Source organism: Chionomys nivalis, chromosome 12 (genome assembly GCF_950005125.1).
Source record: "Chionomys nivalis chromosome 12, mChiNiv1.1, whole genome shotgun sequence".
Lineage (NCBI taxonomy): Eukaryota > Metazoa > Chordata > Mammalia > Rodentia > Cricetidae > Chionomys > Chionomys nivalis.
This window is the reverse complement of record NC_080097.1, coordinates 7,755,441-7,782,789: the sequence shown is the minus strand read 5'-3', so window position 1 is coordinate 7,782,789 and position 27,349 is coordinate 7,755,441. Positions and strand designations below refer to the sequence as shown.

The following is a 27,349-nucleotide window of genomic DNA, read 5'->3' as shown; positions in this document are numbered from 1 at the left end:
TGTAGATGATGTATCTTTCAGAATACTTGTTACATAACATATGTTCAATTAATGCCATAAGTTGGATAAGTGAACCGATTTTGCCACCAGCAAGAATAGATCCAGTTATTCTTGAACTTCATGACCATTGATGATTGCAGAAACAAAGTTACTAAAGCTGATTTGATACAGAGGGCAATAATGACAGGATATACATACACAAAGAATACTTAATTAATTAAAATGTTATTATCATTAATTACTTATAATTATCCCCTAATATTTCAGCATGGTGAGGAGAATATAGAAAGTTAAATCCTGGACTCATGTCTGAGAAATATACCACTCATCAGTTTTATGACTTAAAAGGATGTGAATTCAATATTAATTAATGGCACAGTGGTGGTGGTTGTTGTTGTTGTTATTATTTTTTAAAGAAAAAGAAATATATGAGGGATTAAAAGGAGATATTGAACTTGAAAACAAGATACACTGTTATGAGTTGAAAAAAAGGTAAGGGCATACTTTAGGAGGCAAGAAGGAGAAGACAAGTGAGAACGGCAACACAAGCGTTATCTTCGTGGGACTAGATGCCATGCTCTTAGACAGAATTTGCGTCTGCAAAACTGTGTTTAGACTAATTTTAAAGTATCTTAATGTATTCTAGAGCACCTTGACTTCCTGGCCACTATTTACCTTTTACTTTGTCCTCATTTCTAGATGTATATTGGTTTGTACCAGGTGATTTACAGACAGGCAATTTGCTTAGGTAAATTTGGAAAATGTGAGGTGAATCCCAAGGAGACAAGATGGCTTCTTGAGAAATTTCTCACAAATATTAATTCAAACAAATCAAGAAGGGCCATACGGTGAAACTGGCAAGCACCTCACCTTTTGCCATTCTCTTCATGGCTTATTTATCTGGAATGATGTTCCCCTCTCTCCATACACATGTTGAAAACCACTGACGTTTATTTTTTCAGTAAAGTACATGAAAGTGCTTTAAGGCCAAGAAGTGACATGGTAAAACTACTGATTTCGGGAGAATAACGCTGTCCTAGTGGGTTGGACAAAGTCCCTTGCAGTGAGGAATAAGGTAAAATAAGGTTTCATGAAATGTGAGTAGAGACAGTTTCTCTGTAAGACAGAAAGCAATAAGGTAATCTTCACCTCCTGTTCCTGGTGAGACACAAACTAGTGAATACAACAAGGTCTGTCGATAACTACAAAAGTGTGATCTCTTGACATGTGAGCGTGCAGCATGTTAGACATTCCCTGGAAGAAACAAAGGACATGTGCTTGTAACAAAAACATGCTTCTGTATGGAGTATTGTTTTCATCGTTTTGTTAAAGGAGCTCATATAAACAATTTAAAGAGAGGAATTATTTGGATCATAATTTTTTGAGACTTCTATTATGGAAGGAAAATACAGATGAGAACATCACATCATGGAAGAGGGAAAGTAGCATAGAAATTCAATAGGAAGGATTTAGGATAAAATATAGCTACCAAAGGCACATTCTCAGTGACCTCTTTCTTCTCCTTGGGTCCTGCCATCTAACTTCTAGTTCTTGGAATAGTCTCTTCAGATTCTGAACTTATCAGTAGGTTAAAACAACCCCGTTCTTCCAATTGGGACCCAACATCTAACAGTTCTAGCTCTTGTATTAGTATCTTTAGATTCTGAACCCATCTGTGCGTTAAAACACTCATTAGGTCAGAGTGCTGTGTGCTTTACTAATGTCTTAGGCTTTTCTGAATCCAGTCAGGTTGATAATCACATTCTATCACATGAATAGAAGTGGATATGCATTGGCATGTAAGAGTAAAAATAAGAAAATGAATTAGACAAGATAGATCCTCCATACTTTGGAAAGGGATACACCAATCCTATCAGGAGATGTGTTTGCAGATCTGGGATTGTCCACCCAGTGAGATCCTGGATTTATTTGGATCACCACCATAGAAAGAGCGGTTTTGTCTTCTACACTAAGACATGGAAAATAGAAAGACCACAAGGAAACAGAGAAAGTCAAAACCTATACATGGTTGAAATGTGAGAAGTTATATCTAAGGGCACCATATTTCCAGTAGGTGGATCTGTTTCTAAAGAATGTGTTAGAGAATTCAAATATATTTTTTTAAAAAATTTTTCCAAAAAGTGTTGTCCAAGTGTGAGTATGTATTAAATATGTGAATCCATTAAATTTCTTGTGGTACACAACAAATGACCATACAGTTAGCAGTATTCCAACATCAGACCTGAGCTTATGCTGTCATGTGGCTGAAATCAAAAGACTGGCTACATTTGACTCTGTTTAGAGATTTTGAGGAATGAGCCATTTTGAGAATCTAGACTGTACAGGGAGGATTATAAGACCAGTGCCCCAAGCCTGTACTAGAAACCACTCTGTTCTTAGCTTCTAGATGCCTCACATAGTCACTTCCTTTCCATGTGATCCTTAATGGCCTTGATCGAAACTAGATCTTATAATTTCATATACCATGGTTCCCTGCATCATATTTCCCAAGCACCTCTGATTCTAAAACCCATCTGTCTTTTAAAACACTGATTTGATTCTATTATTCTCACACAGACAATCCTGCTTCTCTAAACCCCAAATTACTAATAAATGAGTTAGTACATTCGCATACGTCCTGAAAATGTAACATATCACATTTGAAAATGATACCAGCTTCCCAGTTCCAGGAACTAAAGTGCAAAGTCCTGCAATCTGTTTTCCAATTCTGCTCAGCACAGATTATTTGAAAGAAATTATGGTTGTATATAATACTGTTTCTTACAATTTTGAGTTCATTGTTTCAGATATTTCCTAGATGCTAAAGTGAAAAACAAATACAGAAAACATCAAAGGTGATTTTATAAATGTCCCATACTATTTTGAACATTCACTATTCTTGATCATAGACAAGTAACAAAGTCATGTGAGAGGAACTCTGAGTACTTGTGAGAACACTCTAAGAAAACAAAACAAGTTTTGTGATCTCAATTTCTTTAAAACATGGAATTGTCCTTGGGATGTATTTTCTTGTTCCTCCCAGGTATAGTTGATATGTGTGAACTCATTTCGTATTACTCATTGTTGATTGCTGCTGTTATTCAATTAAATGTTTATATGCCTTTCTGGAAAACTTTTCTTTCCTCATTGATGTGGGACAATGATCTGTACCCTGTCACTTGTATTTTAAATAAATGCTGATTGGCCAGTAGCCAGGCAGAAAGTATAGGTGGGGCAATGAGAATTCTGGGAAGAGGAAAGGTGTAGTCTGTAGTTGTCACCCAGACACAGAGGAAGTCAGACACAGAGCAAGCAAGATGTGGCTAACACAGTCAAGAATAATGGGCTAATATAAGATGTAAGAAAGAATTAATAAGAAGCCTATCAGTTTATAATTAATGTAGACCTCTGTGTATTTCCTTGAGACTGGGTAGGACAGAAACTTCAGTCAGCACCACATGAGGCTTGACCTTGTGATTGCATACAACTTGAACTCATGAGAACTTTACTCATGTGATTGATTTCTCTAAACCCTCAGTATAAATTGTTCTGAATAAAGTTAGCTATCTCATGAGACTTTAGTTTGCCTAGTTTATTGGCTCCATTCTCCCAGTTCCCACTTCATCCAGAGTGGTGACAACTATAAATAAATGAATAATTCTCTGACCACATGTTTAGTCACTTTAAATGAAAAAGTTTCTTAAAATAGCACTGTTTTACAATGACTATCATTCTACTTGAATTTTGAGATCAAATTCTTGGGCTTGGATCATGGCGATTTATGTATTGTTGTTCATGAGATTTTGTTTGTGCTCTGGACTGGATCCCAGTAAAATACCAGAAGAATCCTTAGAAAATAAAGTTGATATGGGAAAATGTTGGTAAAGAATGCAAGCATCAAAAAAGAAGACAAGAAACCACAGAGTGTGGCTTTTGCTATAGTTGTTACTCAAGGCTTATTCATAATTAGATTACCTATCAGATAATTCTTTAAGCTAACACTAGATGCTTAAATAACATTTTATTAGAATATGTAATAAAGTAAATATTAGTAATTATTTGTATTAGTATTTAATGTTTTGGCACATTTATTTCAAATTACTATACTTTTTGTGTTTTTTTTCTCAATATGACAATAGCACACAAATATTATTGTGATTGTTTTAGGTGTGAGAAAGCTGAATAGTTATTCAAGGAATGCACCTTTAGCTATTTTTCATAGTGAATGTATGTGAGAGTCAAGATTCATTTCTCAATATGTTGAACTTCATAGACCAAGTGCTTTATGCTAGCTCCATGATCAGTAGAATACTTGAATAACAGATGATAAAGTGAAGATAGATGCTATAAAGAAATCCCACTCTAGCTCAGAATTGAGTATCATAAAGGGTTATTTATTTAGGGGTAGACTCACAGATCACAATCCTCTGCTCGAACAGGGAATAGCAACCAAATCCCGTAGCCGGAAGAGAGAGGGAAGGGGCTTTACATTGGAATATATAGTATAAGAGGCCACGCCTAAGTGGGAGGGTAACTTAAAGGCTACTGACTGTAGGAATTCCTACAGCAATAGAGACTATAAAGTAGAACCATTTCTCCTGACTCTATTTCTTCAGGTTTCAGTTTTTAAAATTGTTACATGTATTTCTCCATAGCAATAATCCCTGCCCCACCCCCATCTCCAGTAAACGGCACACATACCAACACGCTAACCACATTAACGAAGTTTCGATTCATTTGACTTTGAAATAATTTCTGAAAAATTAACTCTAGTAGCATAGTCTTTGAGAACTGCTGACAAGCAAGGCAAATTAAATAATTATTATTGCTTGCATGATTTTTGGTTAGAAAAATAGAAAGTTTAAAGAAGTGTGGCATTTCTGCATTTATGACCTGATATTTTTTAATTGTAAACTTTCTCAACCTCAAAGTTCAGTTGTTTGATCTAAGTATCCTTACAGTTATGTTTGTCATCAAGATTCTGAAGTTATTTTTCTCTGGACTCTTAAGTATGAGATGCTGTCATTCATATGAATGTCGACTATTATCTGCACATTGAATTCCTCTCCTCAGCCTTTTGCAAAGAAACCTAATTTAAAAGCCCATTAAGTGGACAACAGGGCCCTGTTCTCTTGTTTTAGTCATATGTGTCACCAAATTGCCTTAGAACTTTTTATAAGTCTTGCCTTTAATTTAAATATTCTGCTATTTATATCATCACCCCATTACAAAGAAGTTCCAAAATTTTCAGTATTATTCAAAATATTAATTGTGTCTAGTCTGAAAAAATTTCTATGGCATTTATTTTGCTCTTAAGAGCTAATGAAGTTCATGAGAATTAGGAACTGTGGAGGTCAAAGAGCCAACAATTTGCAGAAATGTAAATTGGACTTCAAATCTGCCCTGTGCCCTCTACATTGGAATGTTAGATGGCTTGACATGTATGTGTCTGTCCAGAATGCTACACTTGTTGGTGAATTCTTTTCTGAGGTGCTAGCACTCCATATCTGGAGAATGTGTGGAGTGTCAGTTAGAAAACTGGTACAAGATTCTCAGCCAAGGCTTCACAATGAGGGTTGTATTTTATAACAGTGCAATTAACTGTGGTTAGACTCTTCCTATTCAGAAATACAGGGTCATTGGGTCAAACCACTTAAAAGCACAAGGCCTGACTTTGTTTTTCGAAGCATTCTCCAAAGCTTCACATTAGAGTTAGTTGGTGGACTGTTGCTCTTTGCAGATTCCAGATTTTGCCCATCATTTTTCAATGTTCCAGTTATTATTTTAAATGTGTTACATGATGAAGGTTTGATTAGGAAAGGGATCTACACAGAGCTAGTGAAATCCTATAAGAGAATCATCCTAGTTTCTGAATTTCTTTCTAAAATGTTTAAGGAAATGTAATTCTGTGGTTTTTTACATATACTGTTGTTGTCTATATTCAGTTGTTACAGGGTAGATCACCCAAACCCAACACGAGGGAGCTGCTTCAGCCAGGCAGTGGTGGCGGCATGCTGGAACAATCTAGTGGGGACTGTGATGACGAAGACGGCTGTGGTGGATCAGGGAGTGGAGAAGTCAAGAGGACCCTGAAGATCACAAACTGTGAGTGCATGGATCTAGCATTACTTTCAAATTATTGGTTTTCAAATATCAGGTAGGAATGTTTGTGAACTCAGAAATAGACTGGAGTAACTGGCAAAAGAAATGAGCCTGTTTTCAACCATGTAGGGCGTGCATTTTGTGGGGTATCGCTCATGTTGTGCTAGTAGCTTTATGTGGAAATGACATTTTTTATACAGAACTGATGAGTGATGTGCAGTTTTGAGAAGTATATAATTTTAAGGAAATCAATCTTTAGGACATGTTGTTCGGTGTGTATCGGTAATTACTCTGAACCCGGTGAATAAGTACCACTAAACAGCCAAATGTGCAATTTCACACTACTATCATGTCACCGTCTACATGGTTTTACTCTATTAACTTTTGCTATAATCTAATTAGATTTGTTTTGTCTGAATATGCAGTTTTATTAGTTATTTGATAGTTTCATACAATACTCTTTGATCATGTTCAACCTTCTCCCCAAACTCTTCCTCAATCCTGTCTTTGCTTTTGAAATATCTCCCTAATATTGACTTTCTTTTTGTTTGGATGGAGTATAAATTATAAACGTTTCTAAATGCTTGAATATTCATTTACAATGAAAGATATAATTTCCAGGGATGGGGAGATGGATAAATCTGTAAAGTGTCTACCATATAAATATAAAAATTCACTTATTTTGGGACCCTTAGTAGATGCCTAAAAGTCCAGGTGGAGTGGTTTGTGTCTGTCATCCTAGTCCAAGGAAGATGGGAGTCCAGAGATTCCTGGAATTCTCTGGGCAGAGACCCTATTTAAAGAGAAAAGTGGAGAGCAACTGATGTCTGGTATCTTCCTTTGACTGCACACACACAAGCCCCCCCCCACACATTTTCCCACATATGTACATGCATATTTACCTATAAACAGAGAATATGCAACTTACAATTTTAAAGTTTTGAAATGGAAAAATTGAAAGAAATATAACTACCAAATGGGGGCCGGGCGGTGGTGGCACACGCCTTTAATCCCAGCACTTGGGAGGCAGATGCAGGGGGATCTCTCTGAGTTCAAGGCCAGCCTGGTCTAGAAGAGCCAAGACAGGAACCAAAAAGCTACAGAGAAACCCTGTCTCGAAAATCAAAAACAAAACAAAACAAAACAAAAACCTACCAAGTGGTGTTCCAATGTGATCTTCATATGCAAGATGAAGATGGTGGGATCTATTCCATCCAGTGTCATGCATGTTTATTTGTTCATGGAGCAGGACAATAAAACTGATCAAATGAGAAAACAAGGCAAAATTAATATTACCCAAGTGGATGTATTTCAGTTAATCAGCTCTGATTCTACCAAACCTGAAATTGAATCTTTCTGGATCTTGTGTCCCCAGATGCAGACTGGCCTGATATCCTGTACTGCACACAAGAGTTCTTTCTACTTCTTACACTTATCCTCCGTTGGGAGAAAAAATACTCAGTAATAAGATTGAAATGTCAACTTCTCGTTCCCTTAAAATGCTTGTTTTATTAGCAAAGCATATTGATTTAAAAAATCTAGAAACCAATAGTGTTGCAAAATATAAAAAAATTTGTACAATGAAATGGGTTGCTTGTTTCACATAGTAATTGGTTTTCATATGGAAGGTAAATAGTTAGGAGGTACTATGAGTAAGCAGCAAGGGAACAAAGGATATGGGTGGAGTACTTTCTATTCTTATTGGCAGAATTCGAGATATGGGTTGTTCTAGTTGGTATGTATATTCCTTCTTGCATTGAGTTTTTTAGATCTATGCACTAAAATATAAAATGAAAAAGGGTTTCAATAGTGAAAGAACTTTTGCTAAGTCTTAAATGAGTCTCTTCTGTATTTAAAAGTTATGACAGAGTGATAGTCAATTCAAAATCACTTATTTCCTAATATAGTGTTTATATATACTAATATGTTGTATACATATATGTATATATTACTTATATGGGCATATATAATATACATATATATGTATAATCTATAATATATGCCCTATTATTAGTTAGTTTAATGTTGTCAGGATTCTAAGACATCAAAGTATGTACCATATAGAAATAATGGAACAAAACAGAAATAAAATTATCAACTGACATGAATTAGATTGAAATTGCTTCCATATATATGTGTGTCTGCATATACCAGCAGAATTTTCATTTTTATGGCATTTTTCACATTCTAGACTAATTTAGAATCTCAAGAACCTGGGATAGTTAAAATGGGGTTTGTTTCATGAGAGAAATCGATCCAGTGAAAGATGTTCAGCTACTGTCTTCTTATCAACTTAGGTAACAAGGTGGCAGGCGTGAATTGGTTACTTCAAAACCTATGTTTCAGTTACTGCTCACATAGTCAGGTTGCTGTAAGCAAGTCCCAATAAAAATTGGGGAGATTAAGATATAGATGATTGTCAGAAACTCCAGGCAAACATTGAAAACATCCTTGTCTGTTCACTCCAAGAGCGCTGCCTGTTATTTCTAAGTGTTTATAGCTGTTGTCTTTCAATTTTTAATAAGTGGGTAGGAAATCACTGTGGATAGACTTCTGAAATGAAGAAGATTCAGAAAATCAGCAAAGTGTGGCTACACTCTTAGATTTCAAAGTACTGCAACTTGGATTTTTGCAACTTTGTGCTAGTTCATTGGCCACAAGTTAAAAGCAATTGTGGTTGTCTCAAGAGCTGGAAAAAATCATTTTCCAGAATGTTCAATGGCTGTAACTTGTGTTTAGAGCTCTGGAATGATTATGATTTCTTTTTTATACTTAATGTTTACCCTTTAGTAGCTGAAATTGTCATGATTATTTGCACTCTCAAAAGGTTCAATTAAAATAATAATATATATAGTATTATGTATGTACACACACAAACATATATATATATGTATGTATATATATATATATATATATATATATATATATATATAGAGAGAGAGAGAGAGAGAGAGAGAGAGAGAGATTCTGAGAGATTCTGAGAGAGAACATGTAGTGGTATATTATTTGTATTTTGATAAATAATTCTTGACTGAAAACCAGAGGTAAAGCTAAAGCCACTAGAGGTCAGGCAATGGTGACAAACACGTTAATTCCAGGATTTGGGAGACAGAGTCAGATGAATCTCTGTGATTTCAAGGCCACCCTGGGCTACACAAGATCAGTGCAGAAACACATCTAGGTGGTGGTGGCTCACACCTTTAATGAGGGGACAGAGAGGCTTAATCTGCTTAGTTTTTTTGATTGCCTAGCCTTGGTAAAGGCTAGTGCTTTGACTACTTTGTTTTTTAGTTTTCAAGTTGAAACTCTTTCTGTCTCTGGATTTTTATTATTCATACAACAAGAGCATATTCCTACTCTGTGTTATGTAAATTCAATGAATGTTCCATTTATGCAAATTTGCAAAATTGATAAATATTTTTCTAATTTACTGTTTTCTATTTCTGTATATGTTTACTTCAGGCAATGCAGAGAAATATGTGATTCAAAATATAAATTTTTAGCACCAAAATATTTATTTATCATTCAGGCATCATTTTTATTTAACCACCAATAATAGTAAGTAATTTAGTATATTTAAGTTTATTTTTTAAATGTATTAATTGTGTTTGTGTTTATGTGTCTATATGTATGTGTGTATATGAGTGTGTATGTGTTTGCAAGTGTGTGAATATGTGTATATGTGTGTATATGGGTGTGTGTTTGTGTGTCTATGTGTGTATGTATGTGAATGTGTACATGTGTGTGAGCTTGTGTGTTAGTGAACGTGTGTATGTGTTAATGTATGTATGTTAGTGTGTGTATTGTGTAAGTATATGTGTAAAAGAGTGTATGCGTGTGACGTGAGTGTATGTGTGTGACATGTCTTTCCTGCCTACCTTTCTCTCCAGCCCAGCTGTGTTTATTGTAAAAGTATTTCTTTTTGTAATCCTGACTGTGGATTCTTATTAAATCGAATCTGAAGTATTACTTATAGTTAGAAGCCATCTATGCTGCATAGTTTCCAGTACTAGGATTTAAAATAATTTATTGTGTTAGAAGATTGGTGTTAAAATATCTCACATCACAGGAAAATTTTCTACATTTGAATGTTTTACATATATTTGGCTATTCATTGAGCACCTCAAATTGTAGGAATTGCATCTTTGAATCTTCATTTTGCCTGATTATAACCACCTACAACCTGAGGTTCCTTCACAAAGAGAACTCAAGCAGGACATACATGCTGATGGATATAATCCAGCTCTTCCTCTCTTTGCATGTTTGACAAACTTAACGTCACTAGAATCAATGTCTCTTCAACAGCTGGACTAATCTTTTATATATATCTCACTGACTGGAACATTCACAGGACTAAGGTATCCTTCCTGTCCTTGGGCCTTCCTGAGTATTCTGTTTAGCCATCCAAGAGTTTTCTATAAAAGGAATCTGTTTTCTAGATACATAGAATTATTGCTTCCTGTGTCTTTGATACCTCACTTAGAGTCCTTATATAAGCTTCTAACAAATGATTCTATCTGATGGAGCTAAGAAGACCTTGGAAGAGACTGTCACATTCCACATAGACAGTGAAATAAGACATAGTCCTTTCTTCCTTAGTTAAGAAAAGATACTAATTTACTTAGCGACAATGGGTTGTGGAGTGAGGAAAAAAGTTTGGCTTCCTCATATCTTTCTTCACATAAATCACCATTGCTACAGTATCTCATCTAGCAGTGGACATTAGGGAGAACTCAAAGAATATGGCTTGAGATTTCTCTCCAGAGCTATGAGGGCAATGAATTAATGCTATCATAAAAATAACGTCATGTAAATTTCCATTTTCTGTTATTTCTCAGGCTTTGAACAAAGATCAAGAGTCATTTTCCATGAGAGAGCCAATTTTCTCCTTTCCAATCTAGGTCATTTTAGATAGTACAGCATATAAAAGCTGAACACCATTAAATTGGTTCCAAATATGTTAGAACATCTATATTGATCCTAAAATTAAAATATTACCAAGTTTGTGTGTGGGAGGGTGTAATATATATATGTATATGTATGTCACACACATATATATATGAATTATAATTTGAAACATGAAATTTTTCACCTTCCAGAATTCAGGTCATCTCATACTTTCCAAAAATGCCTTTCCATTTGGAGCTTATTTTTTATTTTTTTATTATTTTATTATTCATGAAGTTTTTGCTTGTGGTTTTACTGTTGTGCAAGGCACATCAAATTCAGATTGGGAATCACTGTTACTGACATACAATCAGACATTTTTATGTAAGTTTTCATTCATTTGTTAAAAGTGGTATCTCATGGCCACTAGCTGTATACCTGAAATGGAATTTTTTTCTTTTGATTTTTTGAAACATGGTTTCTCTGTAGCTTTAGGATCTTTCCTGGACATAGCTCTTGTAGACCAGACTGGCCTTGAACTCACAGAAATCTGCCTGCCTCTGCCTCTCGAGTGCTGGGATTAAAGTTCTATGTGTTTGACCACTGCCTAGCTTTTGAGGTGAAAATTAAAGACAGAGTGATAATGTAAATAAATATATATTTACTACTTGTTTTATTGAACAACATATATATTGAATTATCAGAATAATTATGTCACTATAAAAAAGCCTGCCTATTAATATTACTAACATCAAATAAGCTGTTTTGCATTGATAGCCCATATTTTCTCAATTGATGGTTATATATCCTTAATCGAGTCAGAGAGACAGATGTAGATATTTTCAGTCCACATAAAATCTATCACCTAACTCTAATTGGTTCTCTGCTGAATATATATTTCTCAGCACTAGTCGTGGTCTCAATTAGTCACTACTTTATTCCTGAAGAAGGTCTCATGACAGAACACTTCACAAGTCCTTCCATGGTTCAAAGGTCTCTTGCCTTTTATAATCAAAACCTAGTTTTGATGACTATAAGCACGTTGACTCCCATTTTCTCTACTTGCATCTCTCCATTTTATTTTCCAGAATGTTAAATCTGTAAAATGAATGTCAATCTTAGTATCTTCCGTTCTTTTCACTCCCAGTGCCCAGAGATTCGTTCTAGCTTTTCTATGTAGTTCTTATCCTTTTATGTCCGTAGTTCTGAGCTCACACTCTCAGGTGTTTGGTGGTCCTTGTTCAATTTCTATTGGTAAATATTTTCTCAAAGACTTCCTAGGAAAGTTTGACTTTAAATAATTTGTTCCCTATTCTTGACTCTTTTCTTTGGGAATAGCTACTATATATTTGTTGAATTTCTCTTGCTTAGTTTTAATATCTCTCCAAATTCTTTTTAATCTACTTTCAAACTCAGCTGCTCTGCCCCTTCCAGTTCTGTTGGTTGTTAAAATTCAGTTCTTTAGCCTTCTGTTTTATCTTATGGCACTTTTACTGAACTAACTCCATGTTTATAATCCTTATATATTTTAGTATTTATTTTTAAATCAATTTATTTTTTTGTGCTTTAGCTATAACAAACTCTACAATTTCCTACTTTTGAAGCCCTAAAATTTCTCATTTTAATTTGGTAAAGTACATTCTTGGGAAAACACAGCATGCATTTAGAGTTTGGTGTACTTGCTAGGAATTTTAAGGCTTTCTTAGCCATGATAACCCAGCTGTTGTAAACTGGTTAATCTCACCATTACTTCCTTTGTTTACTGAACATTTTTGTGTGGCCTTTTTTGCCTCTTTTAAAAATTTTAATTGATTCAAAATATCTCATTTTATATATACACTTTTATGTTTTGTAGAATATTATTTTAAGATGTTTTACATTTATTTATGCTGTTAGACATTTATTTATTGATACAAAGATGTGTTGCATGCTTTTATGGTGCATTTCTTTAACTCTCTGAAGCTATGTTACTGTGCCTGCCTAAAACACCTGATTGGTCTAATAAGGAGATGCACAGCCAATAGCAAGGCAGGAGATAGGATAGGCATGACTGGCAGGCAGAGAGAATAAATATGAAGAGAAATCTGGGAGGAAAAATTCGAGGGGCAAGAGAAAAAGGAGAGAACGACTCCAGGGTCCAGCCACCCAGCCATCCAGATTTAGAAAGAAAGAAAGGTATACAGAAATAGAGAAAGATAAAAGTCCAGAGGCAAGAGGTAGATGGGATAATTTAAGTTAAAAAAAAAAAAAAAGCTGGCTAGAAACAAGCCAAGCTAAGGCCAAGCCTTTATAAGTAAGGATAAGCCTTTGTGAGGGTGATATTTACTTGAGAGCTGGGTGGCAGATCCCTCAAAGAGTAAAGAACCAAAAGAGAAAAACAAACAAACAAAACCACTATGTGCATATACCTAGTAGATTAAGTTATGGATTAGCAAAATTTTTGGCTGTTTCTAACATATTTTTTAAATATATATGTGGCCTTCCTAGCTTTAAGGTGCTCAAAGTCTAGAAGAGAAAGATGTAGTAAGTAAATGTTATAATATGACATGATAACAGAGGGGGACATTGGAATAATGGTAGAAATTATCCTTTCTAGGAGTTTTTGCCCCTTATGCATATCATTCTGAAAACTAAAGTTAGGGTAGATTACCATACAGGATCAAAGATATATGGGAAGTAGGATTAAATTCATTCTAACCCTGGCATTTACAAAAGAAAAATGCTTCGAATACCACCATTCTTTTGATTCACCAAACCCTTCCCAGTAGTCCCGGAAACTGCTTCTTGAGTTCAGAATGAGAGAAGCAGCTGTGGAAGGAGCTAGACTTTCCACAATGTATAAGAATTTATAAGCGGCATTGCTTGGTGGTTTCAACTTTATTCTAAAGGGAATAATCGGTTTACTCAACTGTAAAGGAAATCCATATATGTAAGGCAGAAGGCGCAAATAATATGAGAAGTGCCAGTGATGTGCTGGCAACAAATTGATGAGTTGAAAGCGAATTCACTTTCCTCTCAGTATGCTTTTCTTTTCTTTTCCCTTATTTTTAAGTTGATAGGTGACTCGTCCAATTTGTCCAAATCCAGAAACTAGAAAGATTTTCTGTGATCCTTTTCATCCTTTATTCTATATATCAAATAAGATCTACTGTATTTACCGCTAATTATTTTTTTCTGAAAAAAAAAAAAACACTTCTACACATGCCTCTACTTTGCTAATACACATCCTTGAGTTCTGTGGCCTGGACACATAGAAAACATCAATTTTGCTCCTCTGATGTGTACTGGGCATTTGTACATTTTCACTGAAACTAGTATTTCAAACATAGCCTATGTTTTTTGACTAAGGCAACAGACTTCAGCAATCATGAAGCATTATTGGGCAGATAAGAGCATCACTGTGAGAAAGAGCCTGGTTTAATATCAGGCTGTGCACAGTTGAAAGACAGCTGTTAGTACTAGCCCTATCAGGAAGACAGGTTCAGATGCCTTTCTCCTTCTTCAGTTTGAACGAATATGTCTACATTTTTTAACATTGTGGGGGGATCCTCATACAAGCATATAGTATATGTTGAGTGCATTCCTCTTGAGCACACCCTACCTCCTCTAATTTGAAAAGGTAAGCAGGGCCAGGCTTGGTAAGTACATGAATGGAAGACTAAATTTTAACAACAAAGTGTGTGGGCATACTTACTGTTTCTCCTAAGATACAGCTTTTAAAAACATTAGAAGATTCCTATTGCTCTTGTATTTTTAAACTTATTTTACTGCCCCCACGTAACCAGTGTATTCTACTTGAATCCTTTGTAACTATGCAAAACAAACTTTATCTCCTAAACTCTTCAACTAAGTTCTCAAACTGTGAGATCTGAAAATCATATGACCTAAATTACTTTTCAAGCTAATTTATTATTTTATGCCCTAAATGGAGATTGAAAAGGGGAAGGGAAAATATATCTTATTTCTAGGTAGATTAGCCTTCAGCCCAGACCCGACTCTTTCTCCTAGTAACAGTGTTGCTTCTTGAACTCTTCTTCCTGATGGAAATGCTACTGAGTGCAAAACTCCTGTGGAAGTTTTTTTTTTTTTTTTTTTTTTTTTAAATTTCTGACTATATCTTAAGGATGCCCCTCAAGTCCTGAAGAAGACAGTCTTTAGTTGTGAGACTGTCAAGATACACATGTGTTTGAGATGTATTTCCATGATATTCCTGAAAGGCGCCTGTCCGGAGTGAACTCTCTTCCTTGCCAAATTGAGCACATTTATCATGGTGTCTCTTTAGAAAGCTATCTGAACATCATCTGAATATGGCTGCATTCTCATATCTACATCTCCTGACAATTCCCTAGAATCTGCTTACCCTTGTTTTCCACTTTTTCCAGACTCTATTCATAAGAACAATGTAGCATTCAAATTGTGTTCAATTAATCTTATATATCCACATGCCAAATCCTGTATTAATTTATATCTTAAATAATTTCTGTTTCCCTGTGTACTTTGTCTGATACAGCATGTATCAATATTAAAATCAGAACCAACACGTATTTATTATTTGAAAATCTGTGTGATTCCTGCTAGTTTTCAGGGGTAACAAACTTAAATCTTCTCTCTGTAAGTATGTATCCCATTGTGTGATTAAAATTTGTTTCACAGTTTCTTCCCAAATTCCAAAGGAAAATGCTAACATAATTATCAGATGAAATAACGCATTCATGGTTGGAGACACCGAACAGAGTACAAGGAAACTGACTGTCGTGTGAGGGAACAGAACCCAGCGAATTCGGCCATGGAATCACTGAGTCTTTTGTTTAAATTGCCTGTGAGCCAAACTCTATCAATGGTATGTGAAGTGTTCCTTTGAGGGCTGACAACTAAGGGCCACTACTGAGTTGTCCACAGAGCCCATTGAACAGACTGGCAAAAGTATAATTAAGACAAATGATTAATTAATAAATGAATAAAAAGCAAACGAAACTAAAGTCTAAAGTGCAAGATATAGTTGATTCTTTAAATAAATTTCAAATTTCTTCCTTCATTACTAATTCCATGACATCCTTGTTTGGAATGTAGTGATTTATTTTATAAGATATGGCCAAGTACTTCTCCAACATCATATATATTTACCAAACATAAAAACTGTGTTTCATTCCTGCACCCAAAATAAAAAATTACCATTGCTTCTCATGACTAACTCAAGAGCACACCTTTGTGTATGAGTTGTAATAGCTATCATAGATATTAATATCTTTATGGGAAACTCTACATCTAGTTTTTGATTACAACATTGATAGCTGCTATGCATTTTGTTGACTGGCTTCTTGACAGGATTGGGAGTAACTTAGTAGAACAGTTGTAAAGCCCCCTCACGAGGGCTCATTTAGAGTAGGTTAATTAAAATGGGAAGTCCCATCTTAAGTAACTGGAGTGCAGTCCAGGGATGATGTTCCTAAAAGAGAGAAAGCAAACAGAGAAACAGCATCCAGTGCTCTTACTTTTCAAGTGTGGTTGCAAAGTGAGCAGCTCATGCCTCTGCCACCACAACTTGCCTGTGACCAGCTGCCTCATGCCTCTGCCACCATGACTTCCCTGTAACCAGCTGCCTCATGCCTCTGACACCATGACTTCCCTGTGACCAGCTGCCTCATGGCTCTGCCACCAGGACTTCCCTGTGACCAGCTGCCTTGTGCCTCTTCTAACAGGACTTCCCTGACATGATAAACGGTGAACTGAAATAAATTCTTTATTACTCAAATTACCCTTTATCAGGTATGTCATCAAAGCTACAAGAAAAATACCACTGCGGTAAATACATCTGGGTTTCCTTTATGCTGGTTTGATAATGCAGATTGTAAAATTGTAGCCCTAAACAGGAATGTAACATCTCCAGGGGAAGAAGACAGAAACCTTTATGAATGAGCAAAATGGTATTCATTATTTAAATAAGGCTTTGCAGCGACAGTTTTGTCTTCCTTACTATAATGTTTCCATACATGAAGCATTTAATGAAAATGTTCTGAATTCCATGGACAGAGAAGAACATAATGTACATCATTCTGAGACACATCTTAATTAACACTGGAAATAAGACCTTCTAATGAATTAGAAACATTAAGGTCAATTTTAATCAACACTATTTTCCAGAAGCCAAATGAATGTAAATATGTTTGTATGTAAAACCAAAAACTGACTTAAAATACACATTTGACAACTGAAGTTTTATCAATAATTATAAGTATCTGTGAGTCACATAAATAACATTTGTGTTTTCATCTAGAGGAAACCTAATTGGAATATTTTATACTACATTGGTGTGCTATTTTGAGTGAAAATTAATAAGCCAAATATAAATACTGCATGCTAACTGTTAAGTTGGGATGTAAAGCTCAGAACATGTGTAATTTTCTAGGTTGATGTGTCATATCTCAATTTTAGAGAAGCATTAAGAGAGTGTTAACTGCTTGAGGGTAATTTTGATTATGTTTGACTTCTTTTAATTTCCTTATAGCGCTAATATGTCTCTGCTATAGAATATGAACAATTATTTCTACATATTAAATAACAACATTAATTTTAGTTCTCTGGTTATAAATTTGAAAAATAACATGGATTTTATATCATAACACTTTCAGAGTAATTTATACCTCTTTCATGTTAAAATGCATTCTGTGGAATCATGTATTTCTAAAATCTAAATATATTATAAAAGTCATTAGGGAATGATGTGGCATGGATTTCATGAAAATTTTGAACTCTAATTAAAGTCACTAATGATTTCTTTATATATATTTCAACACTAGTTATTTCTTCGTGTGATTTAACCCCTTGTTTTCTTGTCATCATTCTACCATGAATTCATTCAATGAACACTTTTTTTGGTACTTATATGTGCCAGCATCTGACGCTAAAGGATTGATGAATAGTTAGGAAATGACAACAGAGTGTGGGGAAACACATTTGAGGGGAGGTGTTCTTAGGAGCATTTAAGAAGAACACACAGTGCAGTGTGGGAGATAATTAGAGGGCCTATGAAAGAAGTTGAGACTATCTTGCATGGAGAGAACAGTTTTCACTTGGGAAATGGAGAGCCATGGAGTGATTACTACAAGGACTAAAAGCAGAAAGAGAGCTCTGATAGGTAGAGACATGAGAACTCAGAGGGAAAGACAAGGAATCTGAGAGTGTTTCATACACCATGCTTTGGGGACTGATGATGTTAACTCCTGAATCAATAGTCAGGGGCCTTGCCATCCTTCTGAAGAATGAGATTGGAATACCCCGCAAACCTTCCCAAACTGGGGGGCTAAGAATGCATCTGCAGAGCAGTTGAGGGGCTGCCACCACCCAGGCACACTATATGGATGTCGGCATTCAATTACAAATAGCGAGCGTCTCATCCTCATCTCCTCATGTGAAAACCTTCCTTCCTCCTCTGCTAACCTGACACTACCTGTATAAAAGTCACAATGAGGTATTTGCCTGTTTGATTTTTTTCCTAACGTGTGTGTTGTAGATTTGTTTTGTTTCTGAGACAGGATCTCATGTAGACTAGGCCGGTCTTGAACTCTTTAAAGTAATGGTTTATTTGTTTTAATTTTTATGTGTGTCTTTGTGTGGGTATGGGCATGTGTGTACTTGTCACTACATAGGTAAAGGGCATGGGTTCCCTTGGAGATTAACTGCAAGACATGTGTGAGTTACCTGACATGGTGTGGGAAGCTTAATTCTGGTCCTCTGGAAGAGCAGGAAGTGTTCTTAATCATTGAGCCATCTCTCTAATACCTGCACATGTGTGCTCTTTATTTCTTCTCTGACTATGAATTCCTGAAAACGTCTCCATGTATACACATTTTTATACCCTTGAAGCAAAAAATAGCAAATCCTTACTAATGCATGAATATACTCTGAATGAGTGAAAAAAGAAAAATTTTGCATCATCATAAAGAATATGAGAAAATAAGCCGGGCGGTGGTGGCACAGGCCTTTAATCCCAGCACTCGGGAGGCAGAGGCAGGCGGATCTCTGGGAGTTTGAGGTCAGCCTGGTCTACAAGAGCTAGTTTCGGGACAGGCACCAAAGCTACAGAGAAACCCTGTCTCAAAAAAAAAAAAAAGAAACAAACAAACAAAAAAAACAAAACAACAAAAAAAGGAATATGAGAAAATAAAATTGCATGAAAATAAAGAGAAAATGAGGTATAAAAGTGATGTTTAAAATTGGCAGTTATATGCCGGGCGGTGGTGGCGCACGCCTTTAATCCCAGCACTTGGGAGGCAGAGGCAGGCGGATCTCTGTGAGTTCGAGGCCAGCCTGGTCTACAAGAGATAGTTCCAGGACAGGAACCAAAAGCTACGGAGAAACCCTGTCTCGAAAATTCAAAAAAAAAAAAATGACAGTTATATAATATACATGGTTAAAATTAACAATAAGTTCACCAGGTATTTCATTTCTCCAGCATGCAGGCCATTCAAAATAAAATAAACCACACGAGATGATTATGCTTCTTAATATCTTGGTGTTTTTTGACAAAAACTTGCCTTGGTTACAGTATTCATATACGTGTGCCAACAAAGATTGCCCAAGCTCAGTGAACAACACCCAGAGTTACCAGGAAGGAAAGAATGTCCTATTTCAAAGATATTTTGCTGCAAAATATTAAATACAGAATGTGGAAGTTGTGGTCTTAAGAATTCTTAAAAGTGTACTAGCATTATTAAAGTAGTAGATAATCCTGGCTGGTACTCAGATACAGTGCCCTATGTAGGAAACTATGATTTAATATGCACTTGCCCCTATTCACCACAGAAACATGAAGTTATTTGCCCTGAGTTATAGACCCCCTGGTTAAAATGCTTCAGAGCAATGCTCAGACACAAGAAAAAGAACTTCAACCAAGAATGCAATCTTGATATTCTTTCTTATACTGTGTAAAGAATTCTGTACTATATAAACCCTTTGACATTATTTTCTTATATATGAATAAACAGAAATGACAAAAAAAATGTGTGGAGTAAAAAAATGCATCCTTAGTGTAACATTTTTGAAATATTACCGTAAATCTTACTGAAAGCAATTAAAAAAATAAGATGGCTTTGTCGAAGAAGTTTGCTGACAACACTGAAACTTAACCGGCCTCTCCCGGTCTCTGCTCCTATCATCCAGGACCCTAACCAGTCTCACTTGCTAACTCTACAAAAGGCTCACAAAGTCTGTTTAGTTCCTTTTGGTTTGTGCGTTTGTTTGCTTCAGAGAAGGCTGTACTGGTAACTGATGGCTTATTTTGCTCAAAGCAATTCTTGGTTATAGGAAGCATCAGATAAAGACCACAAGAGAAAATTCTGATGCCAAAATAGGTTCACCAACTTGAGGCATACAGGGAAATAACACACCTAAAGACTTGTGAGGTGATGTGGAGTTTTTCTATGAACTATTCCTAGTGTGGAATTGTACTGGAGAAATATGAGGAGTTACTCTAGAGGACAGGTCAGCCAAGATGGATGCTCTCCTCAGGCAAGTGCATCACAATGATGCTTACTCAAGAGTGGATAGTACTGAAGTCTTCTTGATAAGGTGTCATTAATAAACCAACAACTGCAGTATTTTCTGGTCTGTGTCCGAAAAGAAAGACTTAATTAGAAAGATGTTCCTGTTCATAACAAAACAAAAGTGACATGGACATCAATGTGTTCTGTATCCAAAATCAGGCAACAATACACACAGAGAGATAGATAATAGATAGTTAGATTTTAGATAATAGATAGATATGCAAACACACATAGGCACAAAAATATATATTCACATATATATATATACACATAAAACACACGTAGTACACACACAAGACACATATATACATATTCACAAACACACATATATATATACATATTTACACATATACACAGACACTCATAAACCCTGAAGTTTTTCTTTATAATTGATCAACTTTTCTTTCCTAATCAGTAAAAAGAATTTTGGCAGGGGAAGTAATGAATTTACAGTTTATTGCTCTGTTTTGTATTTAGAATCAAGGCCTTTCCATGCAACCCAAATCGCCTTGAATTTGAAATTCTCCTGCTTCAGCTTCTCAAGTGCTAGGTCTACAGGTATACACCAACATATTTGGTACCAGGAGGTATTTAAGTTTTTCTCCACTATTAGAAGTGTGGTTTATTTTCTGTGAAAAACCCTATATCTAAGACCCCATGATGTTTATTGTCCTGTCAAAGAAGAGATGAATTAATGGTGAACCCAGTACTGAATGGTACTGACAACTCTCCATGGCCCAATATCTAAATATCACAACCAATATTTAGATAACTTATGTTCATCATTGGATATCAAATCGAAGAGGCAAATGCATTTAGTTATTATTTGAACCATCTAATTAGATCCTGGGTTAGGCATTAAAAGATCCAAGTGACAAGTGATATCAATTTCATCTGTCGTACTTCTCCCACACAGAAAGTATAAGAGCAGTGGAAATGAAATTGTCGTGAATCAACGTGAGTATGAGGTGACATCAGAGCAGGAAAAGCACCTCATGAAAGGAACATTAAAAAAGATTTTACCGTTCTCATTTTTGAGTAAAGTCTGAAAAGAAACGGGGAATTTGTGCAGAACTCCTGTTAAAAATCTGCTGATTTTTCAGTTTGGACAGAGTGCAGTTAGATGGCAGAGATGGGTAAGATAAGTATGAAGCAAGAGCTGGCAGACAGCCTGCTGTTGTTATCCACAGCACTGTCTGGCCACACAAGCCTCCAGACACAGCTCTGCGGTCAAAAGGGCCATGAGGACCCAGAGGTCTGATCCTCACAGAAAAGGTCAACTATTATTTTTAAATTGCCCTTTTAGCTCAATTGAATTCTATTTATTTTAGTTCAACTCTAGTTTTTGTGCCAACCGAGGATCAAGAAAGATGAGGATGTGAAAGAAGGAAAGAGGGGTATTGGGAGGGTTTTTATATCAAATGGAACATCCTGTAAGTCGATTCAGTTAGTTAACTGCAGCATAAAGGTCCAAACTACGGCGATTCCAGTGAATTGAGGATGTGATTGCAAACTGCCACCTGGTGCTGTCACGGTTGATTTGTTTCTTAAGGCTGCCCATCCTTTCGTCCTCTCTGCTCGTGATCAGTCCTGATGGGAACTGTTAATTGTACTAGAGTGTTGGGAGCAGTGAGACCCCAGATCCTGAATTTCTTGTAATCCCCTGATCTGAGTGCCTACAGCTGCTTTGAGCACGAGACCTTCAGGAGTTCCTGATGGCTGGAGAGTGGTTTCTGGTGGGTTTAGCTGGGGCGTGGCTATCTCTATATAATCTGCCCCAGAACACAATAAAGGAGGCATTCTTGGGGAATTTAAGGATGACCCGTGTCGCTGTCTCTCTGTTTGTGTGTGTCTGTGTATTTTAACCTCCAGCCCCTTGCCCGAAGCTCGTGAACTGGGTGCCAGGGCACAGAGCACAGACACGGGGGCCACAGTGTGCCCGGCACTAGGGAAGACTCTTCCTAAAGAAGGATTTTTCTAGTTGGTCAAGAAGATAAAGTAACTGAACATTCAAATAATGCATCCTTTATATCCTTGATATCAGTACTATTTTCTTCTCTTGTGGCTGTGACTGAATGCTAGACATGATGCAATTTCAGAAAGCACGGTTTTATTCTGATTTACCATTCAAGGGAATTGGTCAATAAGTCTTGCAGCAGAAGGAGAGGCTGTGAGTAACATTTCATCAGCAGCCAAAAAGAAAACCAAACAGGAAATGGATCCAAGAAACACACTCTTTTTTTCTTCAGGTTTTCTTTTTTTATTTTGATTTTTATTGAGCTCTACATTTTTCTCTGCTTCCCTTCCTGTCTCTTTCCCTCCCCTTCAACTCTCCCTCAAGGTCTCCACGCTCCCAATTTACTCAGATAAAGATACACACACTCTTAAAGCCAGGCCTGGTAGCCACTTCTTCCAGGAAGGTGCCACCTCCTGCCAGCTCTGTAACTCCTCAAACAGTACCAAACACGGGAACAAACGTTCAAAGACATGAGCCTATGGAAGACAGCTCATGTTTAAGCACAGTATCTTCATGTAAACAGCCTATGACACAGTCCTGAAACTATCTAGAAATACCATTGAAGTTGAGAAACTGACATTTCTGAAGGACTTTCCTTTTCTCTGAAAATCTTCAGTTCTGTATGAGTTTGTCTATTATTTAAAACATACCTGCTTTAAAATAAATTATTAAGCAAACTAGAAAACATTAAAGTGGAAACACTGGTACTTTGAAGATTAACTTTCATGTGCGAAAATATTTATATTTGAAATGAACTTTGAAATACTTGTATTTATTATTAGGTTTTCTTTTTAAATAAATTTTGTGGAGAGATAAGGGAGTTGTAAACTTTATAATCAGACATTGACTTGTACTCCTTCCAAGAGGTCATTTATTAACAGCAAAAAATTCATCAAGTGACACATATATAATGTAAGAGCAAATTTATTTCATAATTTGAAAGAGTGTAGCTTTATAGGAAGATCAAATACTTCTTTTTTTAAGAAGTTGAAATAGTTGACACATTCTAGGATAACTACTGAATTTTTGAACTTCAATTCATTTTGCCCTTCTGATAGTGACATAGCCAAAGTTACCATCAGTCTCTATTCACACTAACGTATTTTTATTCATCCATTCCCCAGAATTGATCATGTCAATCTCTTCTTCCTTAAAATATAATTCCCTTTAACCATCACGTTAATTTAGTTATGGGGTGGCTTCTGTTAGGTTCACTCAGATTTTCTCTCTATATTTCATCTTCCCTATATACATCTGCTTTCCACATACATAGCTTTTTTCACTTCTATTTATTCCCATTCTAAATTTTCTCTCCGTCCTGGTTATTATCATGATTCACTAATTGGCCAATACAGCATTCTGTGCCACCAGCCTATTTCTCCCACAAGTTCTTGCCACAATAGGATTATTATATTTACCAAATTTTAAATACCAGCTCCTTTATTTGGTAAGTCTTAAATAGTGTGTATTATAAGGTATCCTTGCCAGCACTAACACACTAATACTTCAATGATTCTTAAATAAATGTAAGAATGAATGCAAGAACCAATTGATAGACAGTTGGAATGATGGATGTATAGATGATTAGGGTAGATAAGTGGTGTACTTGTTCATTTATAGTTTTAGGATGAGTCTGGAAAAACAGAATTTCCAAATTTGAGTAGTGGGATTAAGTTGGGCTCCATGATTACCTTAAGTTACATGAGAAATTATTTTAAAGCAGATCATAGAAGTTAGGACTACTTGAGAATCATTAATAGAAGAGTTCTTTTAAAAAAGAAAGAAAGAAAATGAAAAAATAAATAAATAAAATATATAAAGAAGTCACGATGTAGGTCACAATACAGAAAAGAATGAACAAATCATAACCATTTGAATTACTTTTAAATGAAGCTTTAAATTTAGTGTGAGAAATCCTAGTAGAACTGATTTTGAATGTGTTCTAGGAGGTAAAATTAGGTAGTTATGAAAGTGGTGAAAGACATCTTGGCCTATGCAAAATTTGTCATATGCTTTATAGTCACAGTAAATTTTATGTCTCCCCTGTTCATTTAAAGTGCCTCTCAGTTACCTGACATGTCACCTTGAAGATATTCTTGAAGAGAGAAAGAACCTTTTATAAAAAATTGACTCTTCCTGTTATTTAAAAAAGAGACTATACAGTATGTTGCTTGAAAGGTTCCTTCATGGTTATTTTATTTCTATTGAGACACCAAATTGCCCACCTCATGTCTAAGACAAATATTTGTAATTTCTATCAGCTTAATGTTAAAGTATTGAGCGATGAAGCCTAATGTTGCTTGTTTCATCCCAATAGAGCCAGGGTTTTCTAAGTAGAAAGCAAGAGCAGCTATTATAAATTAACCATGTCTACTCATGACATTGAAAACATAATGGTAGCTTTAACAATAATACTCCTAACATCTTATTTTTTTAATTAATTAATTTATTTAATTATTAAAGATTTCTGCCTCTTCCCCACCACCACCTCCCATTCCTCCCCTCCCCCAATCAAGTCTTCCTCCCTCCTCAGCCCAAAGAGCAAGCAGGTTTCTCTGCCCTGTGGGAGGTCCAAGGACCACCCACCTCCATCCAGGTCTATTAAGGTGAGCATCCAAACTACCTGGGCTCCCACAAAGCCATTACGTGCAATAGGATCAAGAACCCATTGCCATTGTTCTTCAGTTCTCAGTAGTCCTCATTGTCCGCTATGTTCAGCGAGACCGGTTTTGTCCCATGCTTTTTCAGACCCCAGCCAGCTGGCCTTGGGTCCTAACATCTTATAACCACAGTGTATCTGGTCAAAATCAATTCTTGATTATAAGTGAAGTCAATGGGTAGACATAATGCAGAAGAAAATGCTTTTTTCTCTATATGTTGTGATCCATTGTGTATGAATGCAGTTAAGCTTCCACTCAAATAATAATTGGGGAAATTCAGAAAAATAGAACCATCTACTTGGACTAAAGGTGAGGTTCTGCCTTCATCACCAGCATCATTGGTCCTTGGGGATCTTTCTTTAGCATGATGTGTTTCATGATTCAGTGGATTGGCTTTGTGGAGTGGGGGTAGGAGCTGAACTGTCTTGACCAATATAACTTTGGAGTTTTAGGGCCATGTTGTTCCATCATGGTACAATATGCCCTGAGCACTGTAAGCACGGTTGGTATCAGCCTACAGTCTGGACCATTTATCCCATTAACTTCTTAATGACTTGTTTTCCTTTATTATTTCTCAAACTGAATTGTATTGCTTACTTTTAAGAGTCAGCTTTTACAGTCTTCCTCATTGCTTGTAATGAATTCATTTATTCTTAAATGGAATCATTTAAATTAATTAACTTAATTAAATTCCTCTTTAAACTTGGAGAGCTTAAGTCCATTGTCACTTGTACTTCGCTTTTCCTCTATAGTTTATCACAATTACATATGTGTCATCTCCTTCCTAAGGGCGTTGATGTAGTAAATGGTAACTTTTGCTGTATGTGTACCAAGTAATATTTGTAACATGAGCAGGGCCATCTTAAAGTGTCTTGGGGAACTCACAAATGAAAGGTAACACTCTTTTTTTTTATTTTATTGATTTTCATTGATCTCTACATTTTTCTCTGCTTCCTTCCCTATCTCTCTCCTCCCCTTCAACCCTCCCCCAAGGTCCCTATGCTCTCAATTTACTCATGAGGTCTTGTCTTTTTCTACTTCTAATGTAGATTAGATCTGTGTAGTGTTCCCACTGTTGTTTAAGTTCTCTGGGATTGTGATTGAAAGGGAAGCACTCTTAAGATTTGTGTCTGGTGTATGTCCATATATACAAAGATGAAAATGTAACACAATATAAACATTTAAATACAATCATATATTACTTATTTAATATATTAAGTATACATGAAGCTATTTAGCAAGGAATTATAAACTATTTCATTGAGAACCATCTTTGGGAACCACAGAAAAATCTGCATAAGCTGGTTTCTTTCCCCAGAGAAATTAAAGTTATACATGCAGGACCAAGCCCTCAGCAACAACACTGAATGAAAAGCTCTACAGAGAACCAGAGCAAGGACACAGTACAATTTTGACAAAAAATATTTTTTAAACATTTTGTATTAAGTATTCTAAATATATAAATTTTATTTTATTGTGCAATGAAATGTTTATTCCTCTGTTTCCAGATTTAATGTATAACATGTCTGTATTTATCTACTGATATCTTTACATAGAACGTCTGTGTCTACGTAATACACACTGTAGCTGTAAACACATTAATCCCAGCATTCAGGAGGCAAATCTAGGTGGATCTCTATGAGTTCAAGGTCAGCCTTGTCTATAGAGCTAGTTTTGGTATAGCCAGAATTACACAGAGAGCTCCTGTCTCAAAAAAACAACAAAAACAAAGCAAAACAAACAAAAACATCTAACATGGGGATGACCACATGATTGAAATTCAATTCTTTTTGTAGGTTTTTCTCTGGATTATATTGAATTTGGGAGTGGAATCAAAAGTCATGATGTTATATTTCCTCTTTTTGTCTGTGGTTCTGTAGTTGACTTACCCATTCAGAAGCCTTTCCTGAACTATGGCTATTAGGGCCACTAGATGGGGCTTGTGTGCTTAGTTCTCTATGGGTTGTCAAAACGTACTTTGTTGTTTTTCAACTCTGAAATAGATTTCTTTAATGTATGTTTCTCCTTCACTCTCTTACTGTTATCAAGTCTTGCTAGAAATATTTATATTAGCAAATGAGCAGCCTAACTATTGCACTCATACACGTGATGTTTCTAAGGACGAAATTGCAAATCTCTTT

At 35.8% G+C, this 27,349-nt stretch overlaps 1 protein-coding gene across 2 annotated transcripts in view; it reads left to right on the top strand.

The window, feature by feature from the left end:
* The window catches only part of Gpc5 (glypican 5), a 1,086,235-nt gene that overhangs the window by 511,449 nt on the left and 547,437 nt on the right, over window positions 1–27,349 (top strand). Inside the window, exons 7-8 of one of the 2 annotated variants that reach the window (XM_057786871.1) lie at window positions 5,946–6,105; window positions 7,478–7,750. In XM_057786871.1, coding sequence (XP_057642854.1) covers window positions 5,946–6,105; window positions 7,478–7,617 — 300 coding nt within the window. In that variant the 3' untranslated portion in view covers window positions 7,618–7,750. Of the gene's footprint in view, window positions 1–5,945; window positions 6,106–7,477; window positions 7,751–27,349 lie in introns of those variants that run through there. The other variant, XM_057786870.1, reaches the window with a different exon arrangement.